The 19,459-nt window shown below is 44.5% G+C and overlaps 1 protein-coding gene across 6 annotated transcripts in view; it reads right to left on the bottom strand.

Moving 5' to 3' along the window:
• SLC4A7 (solute carrier family 4 member 7) overlaps positions 1 to 9,806 on the bottom strand; it is a 112,149-nt gene extending 102,343 nt beyond the window's left edge. For 5 of the 6 annotated variants that reach the window (XM_066350780.1, XM_066350773.1, XM_066350778.1 and 2 more), the window contains exon 1: positions 9,481 to 9,805. In XM_066350780.1, coding sequence (XP_066206877.1) covers positions 9,481 to 9,528 — 48 coding nt within the window. In that variant the 5' untranslated portion in view covers positions 9,529 to 9,805. Of the gene's footprint in view, positions 1 to 9,480 lie in introns of all 6 variants that reach the window. The other variant, XM_066350771.1, reaches the window with a different exon arrangement.
• Between the last annotated feature and the right edge of the window lie 9,653 nt (positions 9,807 to 19,459).

Below are 19,459 nucleotides of genomic sequence, written 5' to 3'. Positions count from 1 at the left end.
GCTTAGCCTCTTACTAACTGCACAGCCTGGGAAATGTTCAAAAACCTCTTTGCCCATGAGTGTGCGTCTGTAACAGGGACAGTAAGTGATTAACAGAGGCCTAATGAAATTCATGGCTCAAAACAGGCTTTCTCACCCTGGCTGGTTGGCTCAGTGATAGAGCGTTGGCCCGGCATGTGGATATCCCAGGTTAGATTCCTGTTCAGGACACACAGAAGTGACCATCTGCTTCCCTCTCTTCCTCTAGCTTCTCTCTCTCTCTCTCTCTCTCTCTCTCTCTTTCTTTCTCTCTCTCCTCGCCTACAGCCATGGCTCAATTAGAGCAAGTTGGCCCCAGGTGCTGAAGATGTTTCCATGGACTCCACTTCAGGCGCTAATAGCTCAGTTGCTGAACACAGAGCAACATCCCAGATGGGCAGAGCATCACCCCACAAAGGGTTTGCTGGGTGGATCTGGGGCGCATGCGGGAGTCTGCCTCTGCCTCCCCTCCTCTCAATTTAAAAAAAAAAGAAGAAAGAAAGGCTTTCTCTAAAAAGTTAAATTAGTTGCCTGTTCTTCACTAACTTACCCCATAGCAAAGGACAAAACCATAAATCCTTAATTAGTTATTCGCATCAACGTGAAAAACATGACATACCTCTTTCCACCCAGATCAGATGAGGAGTACGGTAGAACCTTCCATGGACTTTCGTTATTTCATTCGAGGTACCTAAGTCTCAGAACATCATCACGGTTTACACCAAATGAAAGTATAAAAATACTTTCAAGCCCTGGCCAGTTGGCTCAGCGGTAGAGCGTCGGCCTAGCGTGCGGAGGACCCGGGTTCGATTCCCGGCCAGGGCACACAGGAGAAGCGCCCATTTGCTTCTCCACCCCTCCGCCGCACTTTCCTCTCTGTCTCTCTCTTCCCCTCCCGCAGCCAAGGCTCCATTGGAGCAAAGATGGCCCGGGCACTGGGGATGGCTCTGTGGCCTCTGCCTCAGGCGCTAGAGTGGCTCTGGTTGCAACACGGCGACGCCCAGGATGGGCAGAGCATCGCCCCCTGGTGGGCAGAGCATCGCCCCTGGTGGGCGTGCCGGGTGGATCCCGGTCGGGCGCATGCGGGAGTCTGTCTGACTGTCTCTCCCTGTTTCCAAGCTTCAGAAAAATGAAAAAAGAAAAAAAAAAATACTTTCAAGAGAAGAAAAAAGGATTATCTACCTTTTCCAAATACGGGGGTCCTCGGGCTATGACATAGTTCCATTCCTACAACAGTGACAGTGACGTAACCCTAATTTTAGTGTAAGTCGAAACACACCCTAGCCTAAGTCACTTACCTACCCAGCACTGTTTAGGACCCATGATAAGGGCCAAAAAGTCACCAACCAAAGCAACAGAAACGGAACACTTGCACTTTTAACACTCAAAAATGACATACATAAGCACACTGGGGGAACCAACTTCCTCACTCATAAGCCATGTTACTGTGTATTCTTCCGCCGCGCACAACCAAACTAGTCCGCCCACACTGTCCGTAAGTACAATGCTAATGGCGGAAGCTGAAACACATCTCAGTTTTTTTTTTTAAGTTTTTATGGGAATGAGCGTCATAAACTCAAAACATTGTATGTCGAGACTGTCGTAACCTGAGGGTCCCCTGTATTGGCTTCTAAAGACTGGAAAACATTTCTTTAGTCTTATTTCTAACTAACCTTTTTAAAGGTAGGGGCAGACATTTCACATGGAATATGTGTAACAACATGAGGAATCTACAGAAACAGGTGTCTTCCCACAGTGCCACCACGCTGCACAACTCAAGGAGTAGTAACCAGTTGTGCTGTACGTACTTAAGGTAAATGGTATCGCCTGGAGCAAAAACAGAAACACATCATCAATACTAAGGGCGCCCTGCGACTGTGCCACCGTAATTTCAACAATTATTTGTAATTAATGTGGATAATTTTTTAAATATTATCCCTAGTCAATGGGACGTATAAAAATCACCAAGTAAAATTCTAAGTTTAAAAACATACACAGGCCCTGGCCAGCCAGTTCAGTTGGTTCGAGTACTGCCCCGACATGGCAAGGTTGCAGGTTCAATCCCCAGTCCAGGCACACACAAGAATCAACCAGTGAATATATGAGTAAGTGGAACAACAAATCAACCTCAATCTCTCTCTCTCTCTCTCCCCACTTCCTTTCTCGCTCTTTTTTTTTTTTTTTTTTTTTGTACTTTTCTGATGTTGGAAACGGGAATGCAGTCAGACAGACTCCCACATGCGCCCAACCGGGATCCACCCGGCATGCCCACCAGGAGGCGATGCTCTGCCCATCCGGGGCATAGCTCTGCCACAATCAGAGCCATTCTAGCGCCTGAGGCAGAGGCCACAGAGCCATCCTCAGCGCCCAGGCCAACTTTGCTCCAATGGAGCCTCGGCTGCGGGAGGGGAAGAGAGAGACAGAGAGGAAGGAGAGGGGGAGGGGTGGAGAAGCAGATGGGCGCCTCTCCTGTGTGCCCTGGCCGGGAATCGAACCCGGGACCACGGCACGCCAGGCCGACGCTCTACCACTGAGCCAACCGGCCAGGGCTCTCGCTCTTTTTTTTTTAAAAGATTTTATTTATTGATTATTTTAGAGAGAGGAGAGAAGGGGAGGGGTAGGAGCAGGAAGCATCAACTCATAATAGCTGCTTCTCATATGAGCCTTGACTGGGCAAGCCCGTGGTTTTGAACTGGCAACCTCAGCATTCCTGGTCAACGCTTTATCCACTGCACTACAAGTCAAGCTCCTTTCTCTCTCTTAAAAACAAAAATGAATTTAAAAAAAAAGAAAAACATATTTATAACCAAGCAGTTATTCATTATTTCCCATACGTAAGGCATCTCATTCATAAAACATCCTCAGTCTCTTTCCATACCCTGCCTTCTGCTTACTCCTCACAACCCTAATCCCGGGTTAGAAAGCAGCTCAAGGTGAGGGGAGGGTCAGCAAACTCAAAATTTCCAAAGAACTCCTGCATTCATATCCTAATAGACACAGAGTACGGGATTTTACTGACCAACATGTATTCACAACTTTGGTATTTATGTGGTACCTTAATAACATGAAAAATTTAGTAGTTCATAGTATATTAGACTTTTATCAACAGTCAAATATCTCCCTCATGAAACAGCTGGATATATTAACCTATGACATAAAGCAATACCAAAAAAATCACCCGATTTTACTGAATAGACAATATGTTTGCATGGTTCAAAAACTGAAACTGTATAGCCCTGGCCAAATGGCTCGTTTGGTTACAGCATCACCCCAAAGCAGAGAAGATCCCTGGTCAGGGCTCATACAGGAACAGACTGATGTTCCTGTCTCTCTCTCTCTTTCTCTCTCTCTCCCCCCTCCTCTCTCTCTAAAATCAATAAAAAAAATGAAACTGTATAGAAAGATAAAGGTTTTACTCCCACTTCTCTCTCAATTGCTGTTCCCTCACACCCTCTATGGCAACCATTTTTATTAGTTTTTGTTTATCTTCCAGTATATTTATACAAATACTAGTAAATACAAATATACTTTCTTATTATCCCCCCTTGGAAAGAAAGCACTGTACAGTATAGTATCCTCATCCCATACCTTGCCTTTCTAAATCAATTCATCCCACTGATCTCTCCACTTTAGTACAAAGAGATCTTCCTCAGCCCTTTTTTATACCTGTAGAAGCCCCACTGGATGGGTATACCATCATTTTTATTCAACTAGTGCCCTGAGGCTGCTTCCAAAGCGTCTGAAGTGATACAGTTTCCAAATCTTCCCCATTGCTGTAGCAAAGAGAATTATCAATATCACAGAATTTGCTTTCTTAAACTTACATTATTACTATTAGTGACCTACTATTCATATTTTGTGAGAAACCATCAGAAATTCCCACCTCACATGGCTGCATTCTCTCCCCACAAAATTTAATGTATATATTATAGGACTTCTCAAATACCATTGTACTTTGTAATATAATATTATACACTGTACATCTCCAAAAAGCATAGCTTGTAACATTTCCCAAACTTACTTGGCTACGGGATTATTCTTTGGCACAACCTCCTATAGATGTTGTATTCTGCAAAACAAACTTTGGCGAATACTGGGGTAGATGTAATAATTACTGCCCCCTCTTAAACAAAATATAAAAGTATGAACTTTTTAAGGAAGGCACAATCCAAGCTGAGCTAATTTCTGGACTAGGCATTCCTTAACTGGTTTTGTTGTTTTCATTATAACTATCCCCTCCCCTACCACCTAACTTTGAGATCTGAATGTAAAGTTGTTGGACCCTGTACTGGAAAGAAGACATGCAAGCATAAAGTTTTTCAGTTTCTGGGGATTCGTGGGCCCTTGGGACCCACCCATAGTCATATCTATGTTAAAGGCAGTTCTATAGACAGTGCTATATTATCAATGGCACCATTAATATTTCCAATACTAAGAGAAAGCCCAGAGCACTTTCCATGCAAAGCCAATGAAACAAACAGCAGAGAATTCAACATGAAGTGTACCTGGTACAAAGTAAATGAAGCACATTTATGGGGTTGTACTTAACAATTAATGTTATCAAGCAAAGTAAATATTTCTTTTTTTTTTTTAAGTGAGAGTAGGAGAGATAAAGACTCCCATACATGACCGGATCCACCCAGCTACCCCCATCTGGGGACAAAGCTCAAGTACCGAGCTATCCTCAGCACCTGAGGCTGACACTCAGACCAATTAAGCTATCCTCAGAGCCCGGGGCCAACGCTTAAACCAATCAAGCCACTGGCTGTAAGAGAGGAAGACAGAGACAAGGGGAGAGGGAAAGGAAGAGAAGCAGATGGTCGCTTCTCCTGTGTGCCCTGACCAGGGATCGAACCAGGGACTTCCACACATCAGGCTGGCACTCTATCCACTAAGCCAACCAGCCAGGGCCCATATTATCTTCTTAAGCAGCATTGAAAAGAGTGTTTGACCACTCTCATCTTAGAGCACTTATTTAAAAGTGTCTGGTCCATGGAAGCAAAGAGTCGCTCTAGAAATCCACCACTACTTCTGTTCGCCAATCCTCTGCCCTCAGGAAGACTAGTCACGGCAGCACTGCGGAACACCAACCTAACAACACACTAACCACAGGCCCCTTCATGGCTTATCAGCATTATTTATCAGCATTATCGTTCCAATAGTCCTAAGTTTCCCCTAGTTGTAAAATTCAACGTGAATCACTCAACAAAATACACAAAGCTGTCTGCTAAACAAAAACAGGGAAATTTCACTGTAAACTAGAATGTTGGAATAGTTACCTGCTTGTACAGGAATCAAAATTTCTTTCAAAAGGGAGAGGAGAGTTTGACTGCATTTTTATTTATTTTTTATTTATATATTTTATTTTATTTTTTCAGCGAGAGAGAAAGAGAGACAGTAAGGGAGAGAGATGAGAAGCGTCAACTCGTAGTTGTAGCACTTTAGTTATTCATTGATTGCTTCTCATGTGCCTTGTGTGAGGGGGGGGGGGGCCTCCAGTCCAGCCAGTGACCTCATGCTCAAGCCAACAACCTTGGGATCGTGTCAATTATCCCATACTCAAGCGGGGGGCCAACCCCATGTTCAAGCCAGATAAGCCCACACTCAAGCCAGAGACCTCAGGGTTTTGAACCTGGATCCTCACTCAGCATTCCGGGTTGATGCTCTATCCACTGCACCACCACCAGTCAGGCCTATCTGCACTTTTATATATAAACACAAATCTTTTTTACTGATACATGCTTACTGCACAACTAAAAATACTGTGTGCAAAAAAAGTGATTAACTATAGAAGAATACATAATCAATAAAAGGAAGCTATAATATACCATATTTCCCCATGTATAAGATGCCCCTTAATTTTGGGGCCTGAAATTTGAAAAAAAAAAATTTATTACATAAAGTTATTAAACAAGTTTTATTCATCATAAAATTCATACAACTCCTCATCACTGTCAAAACTTCCATCCATTAGCTTGTCCTCATCTGTGTCTGATGATGAATCACTGTCTTCATATCTTCATATATTGCCTGGTCCTCAAGTTCTATCGATGGCATTTGAAATGCCACAACCACTGTATAAGGCACACCCAGTTTTTAGACCCCAAATTTTTCGGAAAAGGGTGTGTGTTATACATGGGGAAATATGGTAATAAATCAAAAGCCACACTGACTAATCTGTAATATTGACTCTATGAATCACCTGTACGTATTTTTTTATATAAATGGTCCCTTTTGTCAGTTGCAGTTCCTGTCTAAGATCGTATTTGTGGTAAAATACAGTAAGACAGAAGGGGAAGGAAAGAGGAAGAAAAACAACCCACTACAGGATGTTGACAAGCGTTAACTACCAAGGTTTTAGAATGTATTGGTTAGCACACCACATACCACTAAAATAATCTCCCAGGTTCCTCCAACACCAAGTTACTTTAGCTTTCGATTTTCACCTACTCAAGTAACAGGAGTCTAGTGTTACAAAATACTCTAATTTTCATGTCCTAAGCTCTCGGGAGAAAACCTGCGTACTTCCCAGTCTCAATTACCAAACAAAACAATTCTGCAATACAACTCAACTGTTCTACAGTTTCACTAGCACAGATAACAGATTTGCTGTCTCTCTTTATTACAACCCCATGGATTATGGCCCAGAGATACTAATTATAAGGTAAAAAAGTAACTAAAATCCTGAGATTATGCCTGGGGTACATACTATCTCTGATCATTATCAATAGCTAACCACAGATCCCCAAACAGATACTTACTTACAGACCTACTGAAAACCTTCTGTACTTGCCAATCGGGACTGAACTCATACTGGGTTGTTAATATCTTTCATTTATTCTAATGACTACTTTTTTTTTTTTTAAGTATTTCCAGCAGACTCATGAAAATGCTTTAACTGGTGCTCACAAAACAGAATTAGCAAGAATGTGAATGCTATCCTGGCATTCACCAAACATACCAAGGTAAATTTAATAAGGTTAGGGCTGTCCACCTTGTTTGCCTATAATATAAACCCAGTGCCTGGCACCTTGTAGATACTTAATACTCAAAAAATGTATAAAATTTTATAACAAAATTCATAAACTCCCCAAAATTTCAGTGGTAAAAGAACTGTGTTAAATCATATACTGCTTAAAAGAACATTAGAAAACAGAGCCACTTGTTGTAACAGGATTTATACCAGAAAAAAACAAGAAAAACCCAGTTCAAATCAATCCTACTGGAGGCCTACAATGATGAGTTTTTGCAACAAAGCAAACAAAAGTTGCATTTTTATCAGATAAATGACTTTCTTTTGTATCCCAAAATCAGGATCAATGAAAATTACAGAGTTTTAGGAAGATAAAAACCTTTGAGCCTAAATTATGAAACAGATGGGGCTCCAATTTCGTAATATAAACTGCTACCAACTGATTCAAAAATTTTTGCATAATTACATACCTAAGATAGTATTTTATGAATTTCATGCTTTTTTTAGCTATGCTAAGCAGTTGGCTTGAGTTAGAGAAGTTATGACTGGTGAATATCATTATCTCCCATTTTTATAACTTTCATGTGGGGGAGGGGTTAAAATCAGCCAGGAAAGATTTAACTTCATCCATGTAAATAGTTTCTCTCTTCCCAGTTTTCAAGTTACAGTGTGTCTACTAATTAAACCTACAGCTTTCCTGTTCTCCCATCCTATTCTTTGACTGCATAAGAGCTTTTTGTATTTGACTTTTGTTACTGACTTGCATGTCTACTGTAGCCAAGTCTTATTTCCAAAGTGCTCCCCTGTCATGCCATTAATAGTGTTCAATAATGCCTGGGTCATTTGTCTCCCTCATTTAATGTCAGTTCTGTTAGAGTAGAGCTGGTTCTGTCTTGTTGGATACCACTGAACAGGTTCTAAGTGTTACTACAATGAATGAATGAATGAATGAATGACTTGGAAGGCAATGGCATTATCACATGCTCCTTTGCTAGCTAAGCAGGCAATATCTGAGAAGACAGCAGAGTTTCTATATAGCTTTATGAAAACAGCACCCCAGTAGTAAATTTAAGAGCAAACGACTTGATTTGATACACACAATTAGAAAAGGTGCTAAAACACACATCCAAAACAGTTTATTTGAAGGGCACACAATTACAGAAGATTTTTTAGGAAGAGTTTCCAGTATTCCATTACCATCACTATGAATGATCTCAAAAACTACTCATTGCTAAATGACTTCACTGTCTGGAGATTCAGTTTTTCTCTATTTTTTTTTTTTTTTTTTTTTTTGAGAATTTATAAATGAGCGTAGTGAAATAATGAATGACTTACTCTCCAGGGCCTTATGGGGGCGGGGGGGCCGGAAGGGCTAGGTAAGAAAAACTCTTTAATACAAACCCGTTTAAAGCATTTTTTCTGTTAGTTAAGAAAGACTGGAAAAATTTTCACTCCAACCTCCCTCCTTTGCTGGTCATGGAGTAAGAACTGGAAGTCGGAAAATTTAGAACAGCTCCACGCGCTCTGGGTCAGGAACTACGAAAGGAAAAGGGAATCACAACTGCGGGGACACATGGATTCTACATGGAAGCAGGAAGTCCCTCTCTCGAGCATGGGCTGCCTGCCGGTCCAGCATCCCAAACGGGGTCGCCGATTTTGAAAGCCCACCCCACTCGCCGCTGCCTCTAGAACCCTTAAGCCAAAGCCAGCCTCTCGGGGAAACGCGATCTGATTCAAGAAGGAGCAGCCAGAAGGCTCCGGACACCTTCCTCTCTCTACTTGGCCTGCGGCAGGAGGAGGATACTCCCCCGGCTTTCGCCCAAAGAGGAGGCGGACCAGGCAGACTCGGCAGCGACCAGAAGCCTTGGCCGCGGAGGAAGGCGGCTCCGTCCACGCGGCCAGAGAAGTCACTGAACAAAGCGCAGCGCGGACGGGGTAGGGACGGAAGGGACGAGGTTCGCCCCGGCTGCTCACCGCTGCCTGGGGCGAGAGACAGGTGGAGCGAGCTCCTCCTCACAGGGATTGGAACCAGGGGCTCGCGAGGGGCTACGCTCAACTCCAGCTCCAAGGCAACCGGAACTGAGACCGGCCGGGGACAAACGCACGAGAATCGGGGGACCGGCGCTGCAGAGAGAGAGGAAGGGATGGCTGGGGTCACGGGAGGCGGGACCGGCCTGCGGGGGGGCCGGGGTGTCGCGCCAGCTGTCCGGGGAACGCGGGGGGCGAGGAGACGCGTGGCGCGCTGCCGGACGCCCCGACTCGGGCCTCCTCGGCGCGCCGCGCCCGCCCCCTCGCACCCGCGCCCCGGGCGGCCACACAAAGGGGATGGCGAGGCGCGGCGCGCCGGCCGCGGGGCGGTGGAGGGACGCCCGGGCCCGGGCGAGGTGGCCGGACCGCGACGCCCGCCGCGTCCCCGCCTTTGTCTGCCTGGCTCCGCGCCCCCCGCCAAGGAGCCCCGCCGCCCGCGGCGCCCGCAGCCTGCTCGTTACCCGGGTGAGTAGCGGTCTCATCTGCTCGCCGGCCCCATCTGCCTCCATGGCCGGCCGGCCAGAGCGCGGCGGCCGCTACGGTGCTGCCCCGCGCGGTCCGCCCGCCGCCGCCGCTGCCGCCGCCGCCGCCGCCGAGACGCGCGGGCGCGAGGGGAAACGAATGTGTGTCCGTGCGCGAGGCGCGCACGCGTACAGAGAGCCGGGTGCGCGAGATGCGGGGCGCGCGGGTGCACACAGCGGCCGCGGGGCTGCCTCCAGCAGGACAGCGAAGCCACGGCGTGGAGAGAAGAGTGAGATCTGAGCGAGCGACCGGACAAGGCGGGGGCGGAGGAGGGAGCCGCGTAGGGACCCGGGGGCGGGGCCGCAGCCCGTGACGCGCTCGAAGCCCCGCCCCGCCCCGCCCCCCACGTTACGCCCCCTGCCAGTTTGGCACCACCAGCCTCCTCTGCGCACCCGCGGGCCCCGCCGCGAGGCCACCCGGAGGTGGGGCGGGAGGGAGGCGGGATGAGCATTTGCCCCAGCCAATCGGCGCTCGCGAGTTGCCCACGGGTTTACCCCTAACACACACACTCACTCCTTTACCCCTAACACACACACACTCACACACTCCTTTACCCCTAATACACACACACACACACACACACACACACACACACACACACACACACACACTCCTTTACCCCTAATACACACACACACACACACACACACACACACACACACACACACACACACACACTCCTTTACCCCTAACACACACACACACACTCCTTTACCCCTAACACACACACACACACACACACTCCTTTACCCCCTAACACACACACATACACACACACACACACACACACACACACACTCCTTGCCACCTCCTCTGGAGGCCCCACCGTTCCTGGTAAAATCCTAAATGACAGAAACTAAATGTCTTAATTCGTTTTTCCAGTCGGAGCTTCCCCTGAAGTTTGGAAATGGGTGGGGGGTCACCACCGCCCCTAGCTCCTACCCAGTTTCTTTAACGGCACGAGGGAAGGAGTATGCCACCCCTTTACAAGGACACTCACGGGAACCCCAAAAGGAACTAACAGGACTTCAGACTCCTGCAAAATTTTTTCCTTCAGTTCAAGTAGGCATGAATCCCAAGTCCGGGCCTGTGAAAGAGGGAGTACTCTTGACCAGGTATGCTCGTGTGCTTGCCCCTTGATTGGGCACCACAGTGGTGCCCATACATTGCACCTCCCAAATATTCACTGCTCCATCCAGCAGGGGATGATGATGCTACCTGCCACACAGGGTCAGGGAAGAATTAAGCGAACTTCAATCCGTAATGGGCCTGACACATAGCATGCTTGTTATAAACATTATTGTGAACAGAGTTGTCTTGCGTGTTTAAAAAAGATAAAAGGTTTAGCCCTGGCCGGTTGGCTCAGCGGTAGAGCGTCGGCCTAGCGTGCGGAGGACCCGGGTTCGATTCCCGGCCATGGCACACAGGAGAAGCGCCCATCTGCTTCGCCACCCCTCCGCCGCACCTTCCTCTCTGTCTCTCTCTTCCCCTCCCGCAGCCAAGGCTCCATTGGAGCAAAGATGGCCTGGGCGCTGGGGATGGCTCTGTGGCCTCTGCCTCAGGCCCTAGAGTGGCTCTGGTCGCAACATGGCGACGCCCGGGATGGGCAGAGCATCGCCCCATGGTGGGCGTGCTGGGTGGATCCCGGTCAGGTACATGCGGGAGTCTGTCTGACTGTCTCTCCCTGTTTTCTAGCTTCAGAAAAATGCAAATAAATAAATAAATAAATAAATAAATAAATAAAGGTTTAGTTGTGAAGAGCTAAATCGGTGCAATGGAAGGAAACTATCATACATATCCTATCCATCCGCAATAGGATAATAGCAATACCTTTGTCGGGAGTAGTTAAGGATGCTGTGTGACTATCTGGCTTGAGTCCCCGTCCCCTTTTCTAATTCCCCATAGTCACTTCAAGGCTGGCACACATTGTTCTCTTACTTGTAGGAGACCAAATGTGCTTCTGTTATAATTAAGCAACCGTGTAAAGCAGCCTGCAATTAGAGACTGTGACATTCTGCAAACATGCTTCAACTCTAATCCTCACAACTACAAAATATGTTTTATTATCTCCGCTTAACAGATGAGGAAGCTGAGGCTCGCCAACGATGACTGGTGTTAGGTCCTGGTTGTGGATATAGGCCTTTCCTATTGCACCATTCCAATGCTTCACTGAAGGGAGCTGAACAACAGTAACGAAAAGGGAAGAAAAGATAAAACAAGAATAGATCCTGACCAAGCAGTGGCACAGTGGATAGAGCGTCGGACTGGGATGCGGAGGACCCAGGTTCAAGACCCCCCCCCCCCCAGGTCGCCAACTTGAGCAAAAAAAGCTCACCAGCTTGGACCCAAGGTCGCTGGCTCCAGCAAGGGGTTACTGAGTAACTCAGTCTGCTGAAGGCCCTCGGTCAAGGCACATATGAGAAAGCAATCAATAAACAACTAAGATGTCAAAACGAAAAACTGATGATTGATGCTTCTCATCTCTCTCTGTTCCTGTCTACCTGTCCCTATCTAATCCCTCTCTCTGACTCTATCTCTGTCCCTGCATAAAACAAACAAACAAACAAAAACAAGAATGGAAAGGAAAGACTTGGAGTCCAAGAGGAACTGAATTTTTTTTTTTAAGTCTCCTAAATTTGTTTCAGGTGCCAATCACGAGTGCTCATATCGTCACTCTCTGAGGTGAATATGATTTATATTGAAGAATTAGTTCTGGGCTGTCTTGCAGTGCAGCTCCCCTATCATAAAACTGTTACTAGTACACACAGAACACCCTCTACTGCATTTCTCTGCTTTTTCTATACAGCATTTATCCTCTTGTAACAAGCTATATATGTATGTTATACTTTATGTTTACTGTCTGTACACACACACACACACACACACTAATGTAAGCTCCATGCAAGCAGCAATTTGTGTGTGTTTGCTGTTATATTCCTAGCGATCCTAGAAGAGTGGCCTTCCTGATAAGCTCTAAGTACATGTGTTAATGAGTTAGTGTATACTGCTCACTAAAATTAGGGGATATTTCAAAATGAATTATGAGGCGATAAAAAAAAAGCAGCATTTGATTTTTATTTTATTAAATAAGAACATCGGAAAAGCAAACAAGTCAAAGAAAGTTGTTTGATTATGCAAATGAGATGCAAAACCACCTTTTATTTCATTGGTGAAAATGCACTATACAAAAGGCTGGAAGTACTGGAGTATCTGCACGTTCCCTGATCCCCTCATTTTTGTGAGCAGTATATTTGGGGTGGGGACATGGGAAAGGGGGCGGCTAACATTCTTTAGGACCTAAGAGCATTCTGGGTGACAGTTGAGAATATGCCCAAAGTAGTAACAGGAACAAAGTAGGAGCCAAGACCTTGGGTGCCAGAGTTGAAAGAACTAAGTGGTCAAGTTCAAGAAGGACTTAAAAATATATGCTTGCGAGAACATGCTAGAAAATAAAGTTTCTCTTAACCAGCTTGCAAAATAAATAAATAAACATAAGCCCTTGGTTTATTTTGTCCACAATTATATTTTGACTTCTGTGTTGTCATGTATTTTTTCCACTCCCCACTTCATCCCCACAGCTAGAAAAATAATGTGGTAAAGATCTGAATTATAGAATTTATTACCATCTACTGCCCACTTCATTCAAGTTCAGCCAGAGTTCATCCTGAGGTAGTGGTCATAAGTAAAGAAGATAATGTGTTAAAATTGCTTTCATGCAAATAGAGGTGGCTATAAAATGTTCCAAGGTGCTGAAAGGCAGATTGTTCCCTTAAGCATTTTAAATATCCATCCAAAATGTAGCACAGCCCTGGCCGGTTGGCTCAGTGGTAGAGTGTCGGCCTGGCGTGCAGGAGTCCCGGGTTCAATTCCCAGCCAGGGCACACAGGAGAGGCGCCCATCTGCTTCTCCACCCCTCCCCCTTTCCTTCCTCTCTGCCTCTCTCTTCCCCTCCCGCAGCCAAGGCTCCATTGGAGCAAAGTTGCCCAGGTGCTGAGGATGGCTCTGTGGCCTCTGCCTCAGGCGCTAGAATGGCTCTGGATGCAACAGAACAACGCCCCTGGTGGGCAGAGCATCACTCCCTGGTGGGTATGCCAAGTGGATCCCGGTCGGGCGCATGCAGGAGTCTGTCTGACTGCCTCCCCGTTTCCAATTTAAATGTATCCCAAATTCAGGATACTTCCTGTGTTTCTGGAACAGCAGGTAATACTAGCAGGGGCTTGGATAAAACCTCTTGGCAAGAGCTTTATACAGAGAAACAGATAATCTTCCCCCAGCAGTTCTCTTGAGCCAGGGCATATTTTGTAAAAAACAAACAGCAGCTTGTCATTTTGAAAAGCCATCTTTAATCTTTAGCAGAGGATCCTCTGACAGTCGTCTTCATTGCCTCATCTTGGTCATAGCTGAAATTTGAATGTTCCCAATGATCTGACCCTATAAGGAAAACTCAAATCCTTGGAATGGTGTTTACAAGTACACCGAGGCAACCTCCCTGGGAAAGATGAAAGGAAAAGAATTGGGGAAAAAAAAGTGTTGTTCTTTATTTCTACAGGCTAGGCTTATGGAAAAGTTAAAAAAGAAAAAAAAATGACCAGGTATCTATCTGATTGCATGAAGTTTTGTGTATATCTATCTGTACATACATACACAAATGTACATACATATTGATATATACACAAAGGCCAATATTATTGGAATGTGTATAGCTCTTAATACAAGTCCGGGAATCTTACTGAGAGAAAATGGGGAACTTTTGGTGGAGGTAGGGATGGGGTGCCACCTGTAGGAAAAGGATGTACACAAAGGTGTTTGCAAAAGCTACAGAGAAACATAGTAGGTTGAAACTGTCATGAATGATAATGACATAATTTCATCACATGGAGGAAGGGGAATGGGGAAGAAAGGTATTACTGGCAGAGGTAAGAGCAGGATCAGTGGCATTGATCTGAAGAAGCAGGGCGGTGCACTAGTAAAGCATCTCCCCTGCCCAGTCTGTAGGCAAACTGCCTGGAGATGATTGCTTTTGTGTTAGTTGTGTCTTTAGGCAACTAACTAACTTCACCTCACCAGCCTCCTTTTTGAAACTCTAAATTGAGCCTGACCAGCTGGTGGTGCAGTGGATAGATTGTTAAACTGGAGACGCTGAGGACCCAGGTTCGAAACCTTGAGGTCTCACCAGGTTCGAAGCGCGGACTCACCGGCTTGAGCACTGGGTCATTGGCTTGAATGTGGAATCATAGGCATGAACCCAAGGTTGCCAGCTTGAGCAAGGGGTCACTGGCTTGGCTGGAGCCCCACCCCGCCTCTACCCAGTCAAGGCACATATGAGAAGCAATCAATGAACTAAAGTGCTGCAACTACAAATTGTTACTTCTCATCTCTCTCCCTTGCTGTCTCTCTGTATCTCTTGCGGAAGGAAGGAAGGAAGGAAGGAAAGAAGGAAGGAAGGAAGGAAGGAAGGGAGGGAGGAAGGAAGGAGGGAAGGAGGGAAGGAGGGAAGGAAGGAAGGAGGGAAGGAAGGAAGGAAGGAAGGAAGGAAGGAAGGAAGGAAGGAAGGAAGGAAGGAAGGGAGGGAGGAAAAGGAAAGGAAAGGAAGGAAGGAAGGAAGGAGAAAAAAAGGAAGGAAGGAAGGAGGGAGGGAGGGAAGGAAGGAAGGAAGGAGAGAGACAGAGAAAGGAAGAAAAGAAAGAAGGAAGGAAGGAAGGAAGGAAGGAAGGAAGGAAGGAAGGAAGGAAGGAAGGAACTATAAATTGAGGATAATGAGACTCTCCTCATGGGTTTACAAATGAAGACTAAATATGACATCTAGCAGACCACCTGACAGATAAGAAATACTCATCTGACCTGTGGTGACTCAGCAGATAGAGTGTTGACCTGGAATGATGAGGTCGCCAGTTCAAAACCCTTGGGCTTGCCTGGTCAAGGCACATATGACAAGCAAGCAATGAACAACGATTTTTCTCACTCCCCAGCCCCCTCTCTGTAAAATCAATAAATAAAATATTTTTTAAAAGAAAAGAAGCACTCATTATATGTTTATTAGTATTATCTGTTGGGAAACCATGAGGTAGAAGAAGGTAGACTCAAGCTCATACATTGCAAAGGTCTCTATACCAGATTCCTAAAGAGCTTACATTCTCATTAGAATTAAAACTCAGGTGCAGGGACTATTATCTGCCTCCCCACTGGGAACATCCCAGAGTTCCTGCCACATAGTGGCCACTTAAAAAAATAGCACTGGGTGCATTTGCAGGGATCTGGAATGGTGTTGGTGCCAACTTGGACTTGGTGAACATGTTAAGGACACTACTCTTTTATGGATTGTTGTTGTATTGGCCAAGAGTTTGCTTAAAGGCTTTAATCACTGTAAAAAAAAATAGAAGACTGGATAAAGAATATGTGGCACATATACACTAGGGTATGCTACTCAACCATAAGAAATTATGACATCGGATCATTTACAACAAAATGGTGGGATATTGATATCATTATATGGAGTGAACTAAGTAAATCAGAAAAAACAAAGACCTGCATGATTCCATACATTGGTGGGACATAGAAATGAGACTAAGAGACATGGACAAGAGTGTGGTGGTTGGGGGCAGGGAAGGAGGGAGAGGGAAAGGGGGAGGGGAGGGGCACAAAGAAAACTAGATAGAAGGTGACGGAGGACAAGGACAATCTGACTTTGGGTGATGGGTGTGCAACATAATTGAAGGACAAGATAACCTGGACATGTTTTCTTTGAATATATGTATGCTGATTTATTGATGCCACCCCATTAAAATTAATAAAAATTTATTTTTTTATTTTTTTATTTTTTGTATTTTTCTGAAGCTGGAAACGGGGAGAGACAGTCAGACAGACTCCCGCATGCGCCCCACCAGGATCCACCCGGCACACCCACCAGGGGGCGACATTCTGCCCACCAGGGGGCGATGCTCTGCCCCTCTGGGGCGTCGCTCTGCCGTGACCAGAGCCACTCCAGCGCCTGGGGCAGTGGCAAAGGAGCCATCCCCAGCGCCCGGGGCCATCTTTGCTCCAATGGAGCCTTGGCTGCGGGAGGGGAAGAGAGAGACAGAGAGGAAGGAGGGAGGGGGGTGGAGAAGCAAATGGGTGCTTCTCCTATGTGCCCTGGCCGGGAATCGAACCTGGGTCCCCCGCACGCCAAGCCGACGCTCTACCACTGAGCCAACTGGCCAGGGCCAAAAATTTATTTATTTTTAAAAAAACACTGGGGAACAATTTTTTTTTATTTTCTGTTGCATGAGGTTTTAGAACTATTTTTATATATATCTGCATCGCTGATTCCAAATCTGAAATCCGTTTTTTGGTGCATGCTCTAGTTTTTATGCAATTTTAATTTCTTTTTGTTACAGTTAATGGCTTGCATTGGTTTTTAAATTAGAGTTAAAGGGCAACGACTCTTGGATTGAACATAACCACAAGGCAATTAATGTTTTACAAACATCACTTTTACATAATTGTAGTTGTTTTTAAATGTAAAACGTATTATCTGATAAAAAACACCCTCTTATTTTGTTTTAAGATTGAATCATGGCTTCTTCGAGTAGGCATAAATGTAAGAATAGTCCTGACACCTTCTGTTATATATGTGGCTGTTACACACTTCAACGTCAAAGGCACAATATTTCATCATTTGTGACACGTGCATATATTGCCTATTTTCAAGTTCCCCTTGGCGATCAAGACAAGAATTGGGCTCCTTATATTGTGTGTCATAACTGTGAGGAAATGCTTTGTGACTGGACAAAAGGAAAACTCAAAGGAATGCCTTTTGGTATTCCCATGATTTGGCATGAACCTAAGGACCACAACAGTGACTATTATTTCTGTCTGATCCATACAAAGGGCATCGGCAAGAAAAAATGGCATATGATTGCATATCCTAATATTCCTTCAGCAATACGACCTATCCCACACTCTGAGACACTCCCGGTTACTGTTTTCAATGGTTTTATTTCTTCTAAGGACGAAGAAAGTGAACATGGTAATCAAGTGTCATTTGATAAGATGCATGAGGAAATGGTTGTAGAATCTGAAGGGCCTTCTTCTGATGTCAAGCAGTCGTTACTCCCTCAGCAGTTTAGCCAACCCGAATTGAATGACTTAGTAAGAGATTTGGGCCTATCAAAGAAAGCAGCTGAGTTATTAGCCTCCAGGCTTCAAGAGAAGAATGTACTTCACCAGTCAGCTAAAGTATCTCGTTTCAGGAAGCATGAACAAATTTTTGTGGACTTTTTTCCGAAGACAAACACTTTGTTTACTGTCATGATATCAGTAGTATTCTCAGCCAGCTAGGTGGTGTTACCATTTACAGTCCAACAGAATGGCAGCTATTTCTTGACAGCTCTAAATGGAGTCTGAAATGTGTTCTCTTACACAACGGTAATGTTTATGCAGCAGTTCCAATTGGTTATTCAACTCATCTGCGAGAAGATTATAATGACATAAAAATTGTCCTCGACTTATGAGGAGCATAACTGGATCATTTTTGTGGATCTTAAAATGGTAAATTTCTTGCTAGGACAACAGAAAGGTTTCATGAAGTATCCTTGCTTTCTGTGTTTGTGGGATAGCCAAGCTCGGGAGAAACACTGGACACAGAAGGAGTGGTCGAAACATGAAGCTCTGAAGTAGGGATGCAAAATATTGTGAATGAACCTGTAGTTAATTGAGACAGGATTATTTTTCCCCTACTTCACATCAAACTTAGCTTAATGAAGTAGTTTGTTCAGGCTTTGAATAGAGAAAGTGAATGCTTTTAACATATTATTTCTGCTTTTCCTGCCTTGTCTTTCAAGAAGATAAAGCAGGTGTATTCAATGGACCTCAAATTTGAACCCTTATACGTGACAAAGAATTTGCCAGGAAGATGAATAAAGAGGAGAAAGCAGCATGGCAGTCTTTTGTGGCAGTTACAAAGAACTTCCTTGGCAACAAAAAACTATAAACTTCTGGTTCAAACGATGCTATTGACTTTCTGTGACATTGGATGCAACATGAGTGTTAAGATTTACTTCCTGAACAGTCACCTTGATAAGTTTCCCGAAAATCTTGGAGCTGTTAGTGATGAGCAGACTATTGCTGGAGCATCAAATGAGATTGTCCTCAACAAGTACACAAACGCAAGAGCTACAAATGCAAATTTTTGCCTGAATAGAATTTAAATAAGTTTTGCGCAAATTTTATGATGAAAATAAGTGTTTTAATATGTTCTATTTCAAAATTGTAGACAAATTCTGATGCAATCTTATTTTTTGGTGTATTAGTGTATTTACTGCATTATATAAATTATTATATTTTCACAAAGATGATGCACAAGAAGACGTTCTATTTTATTATGTTAAACTAAATGTTGAAAATTTTACAATAAGATGAAAACCTAAAATCTTGAATTGAAAAAAAAACTGTAGCTTACAGAGAAAAATCAACATCAGATTTGAGATCAGCACACTCAAATTAGGTAAGGACAAGTGTTTTTGTGGATGCAACAAAAATTTTGTTCCCCAGTGGAATGAGTGAACACCAGAGAAGGTGGCCTTATTTTCTACATGCTATTACAGATCCACCATCAGAGGGTATTAAGAAGGGAAATGATGTGACTGTATTATAGACAGAACCATGTGAAAGATAAGATGGGAAGGAGAAATGCCCAGAGCAGGGAAATATGCTCTAACTGCCCTGCTCAATTTGGTAACTATTGAGTACTTAAAATGTGGCTCATTTTAATTGAGATGCACTGCAACTTTAAAAGTTTCGGCACACAAAAAAGAACATAATTTTGTTAATTTTATATTGACTACGTGTTGAAATTATAAAGTTTTGGCTACCTTGGGTTAAATAAACATTATTAAAATTAATTTACCTTTCTTCTTTTTACCCTTTCAATGTGGCTAC

The sequence above is a fragment of the Saccopteryx leptura genome, chromosome 10 (genome assembly GCF_036850995.1).
Source record: "Saccopteryx leptura isolate mSacLep1 chromosome 10, mSacLep1_pri_phased_curated, whole genome shotgun sequence".
NCBI classification, from domain to species: domain Eukaryota; kingdom Metazoa; phylum Chordata; class Mammalia; order Chiroptera; family Emballonuridae; genus Saccopteryx; species Saccopteryx leptura.
The sequence above is the reverse complement of the archived record's forward strand: the minus strand, read 5'-3'. Positions and strand labels throughout refer to the sequence as shown.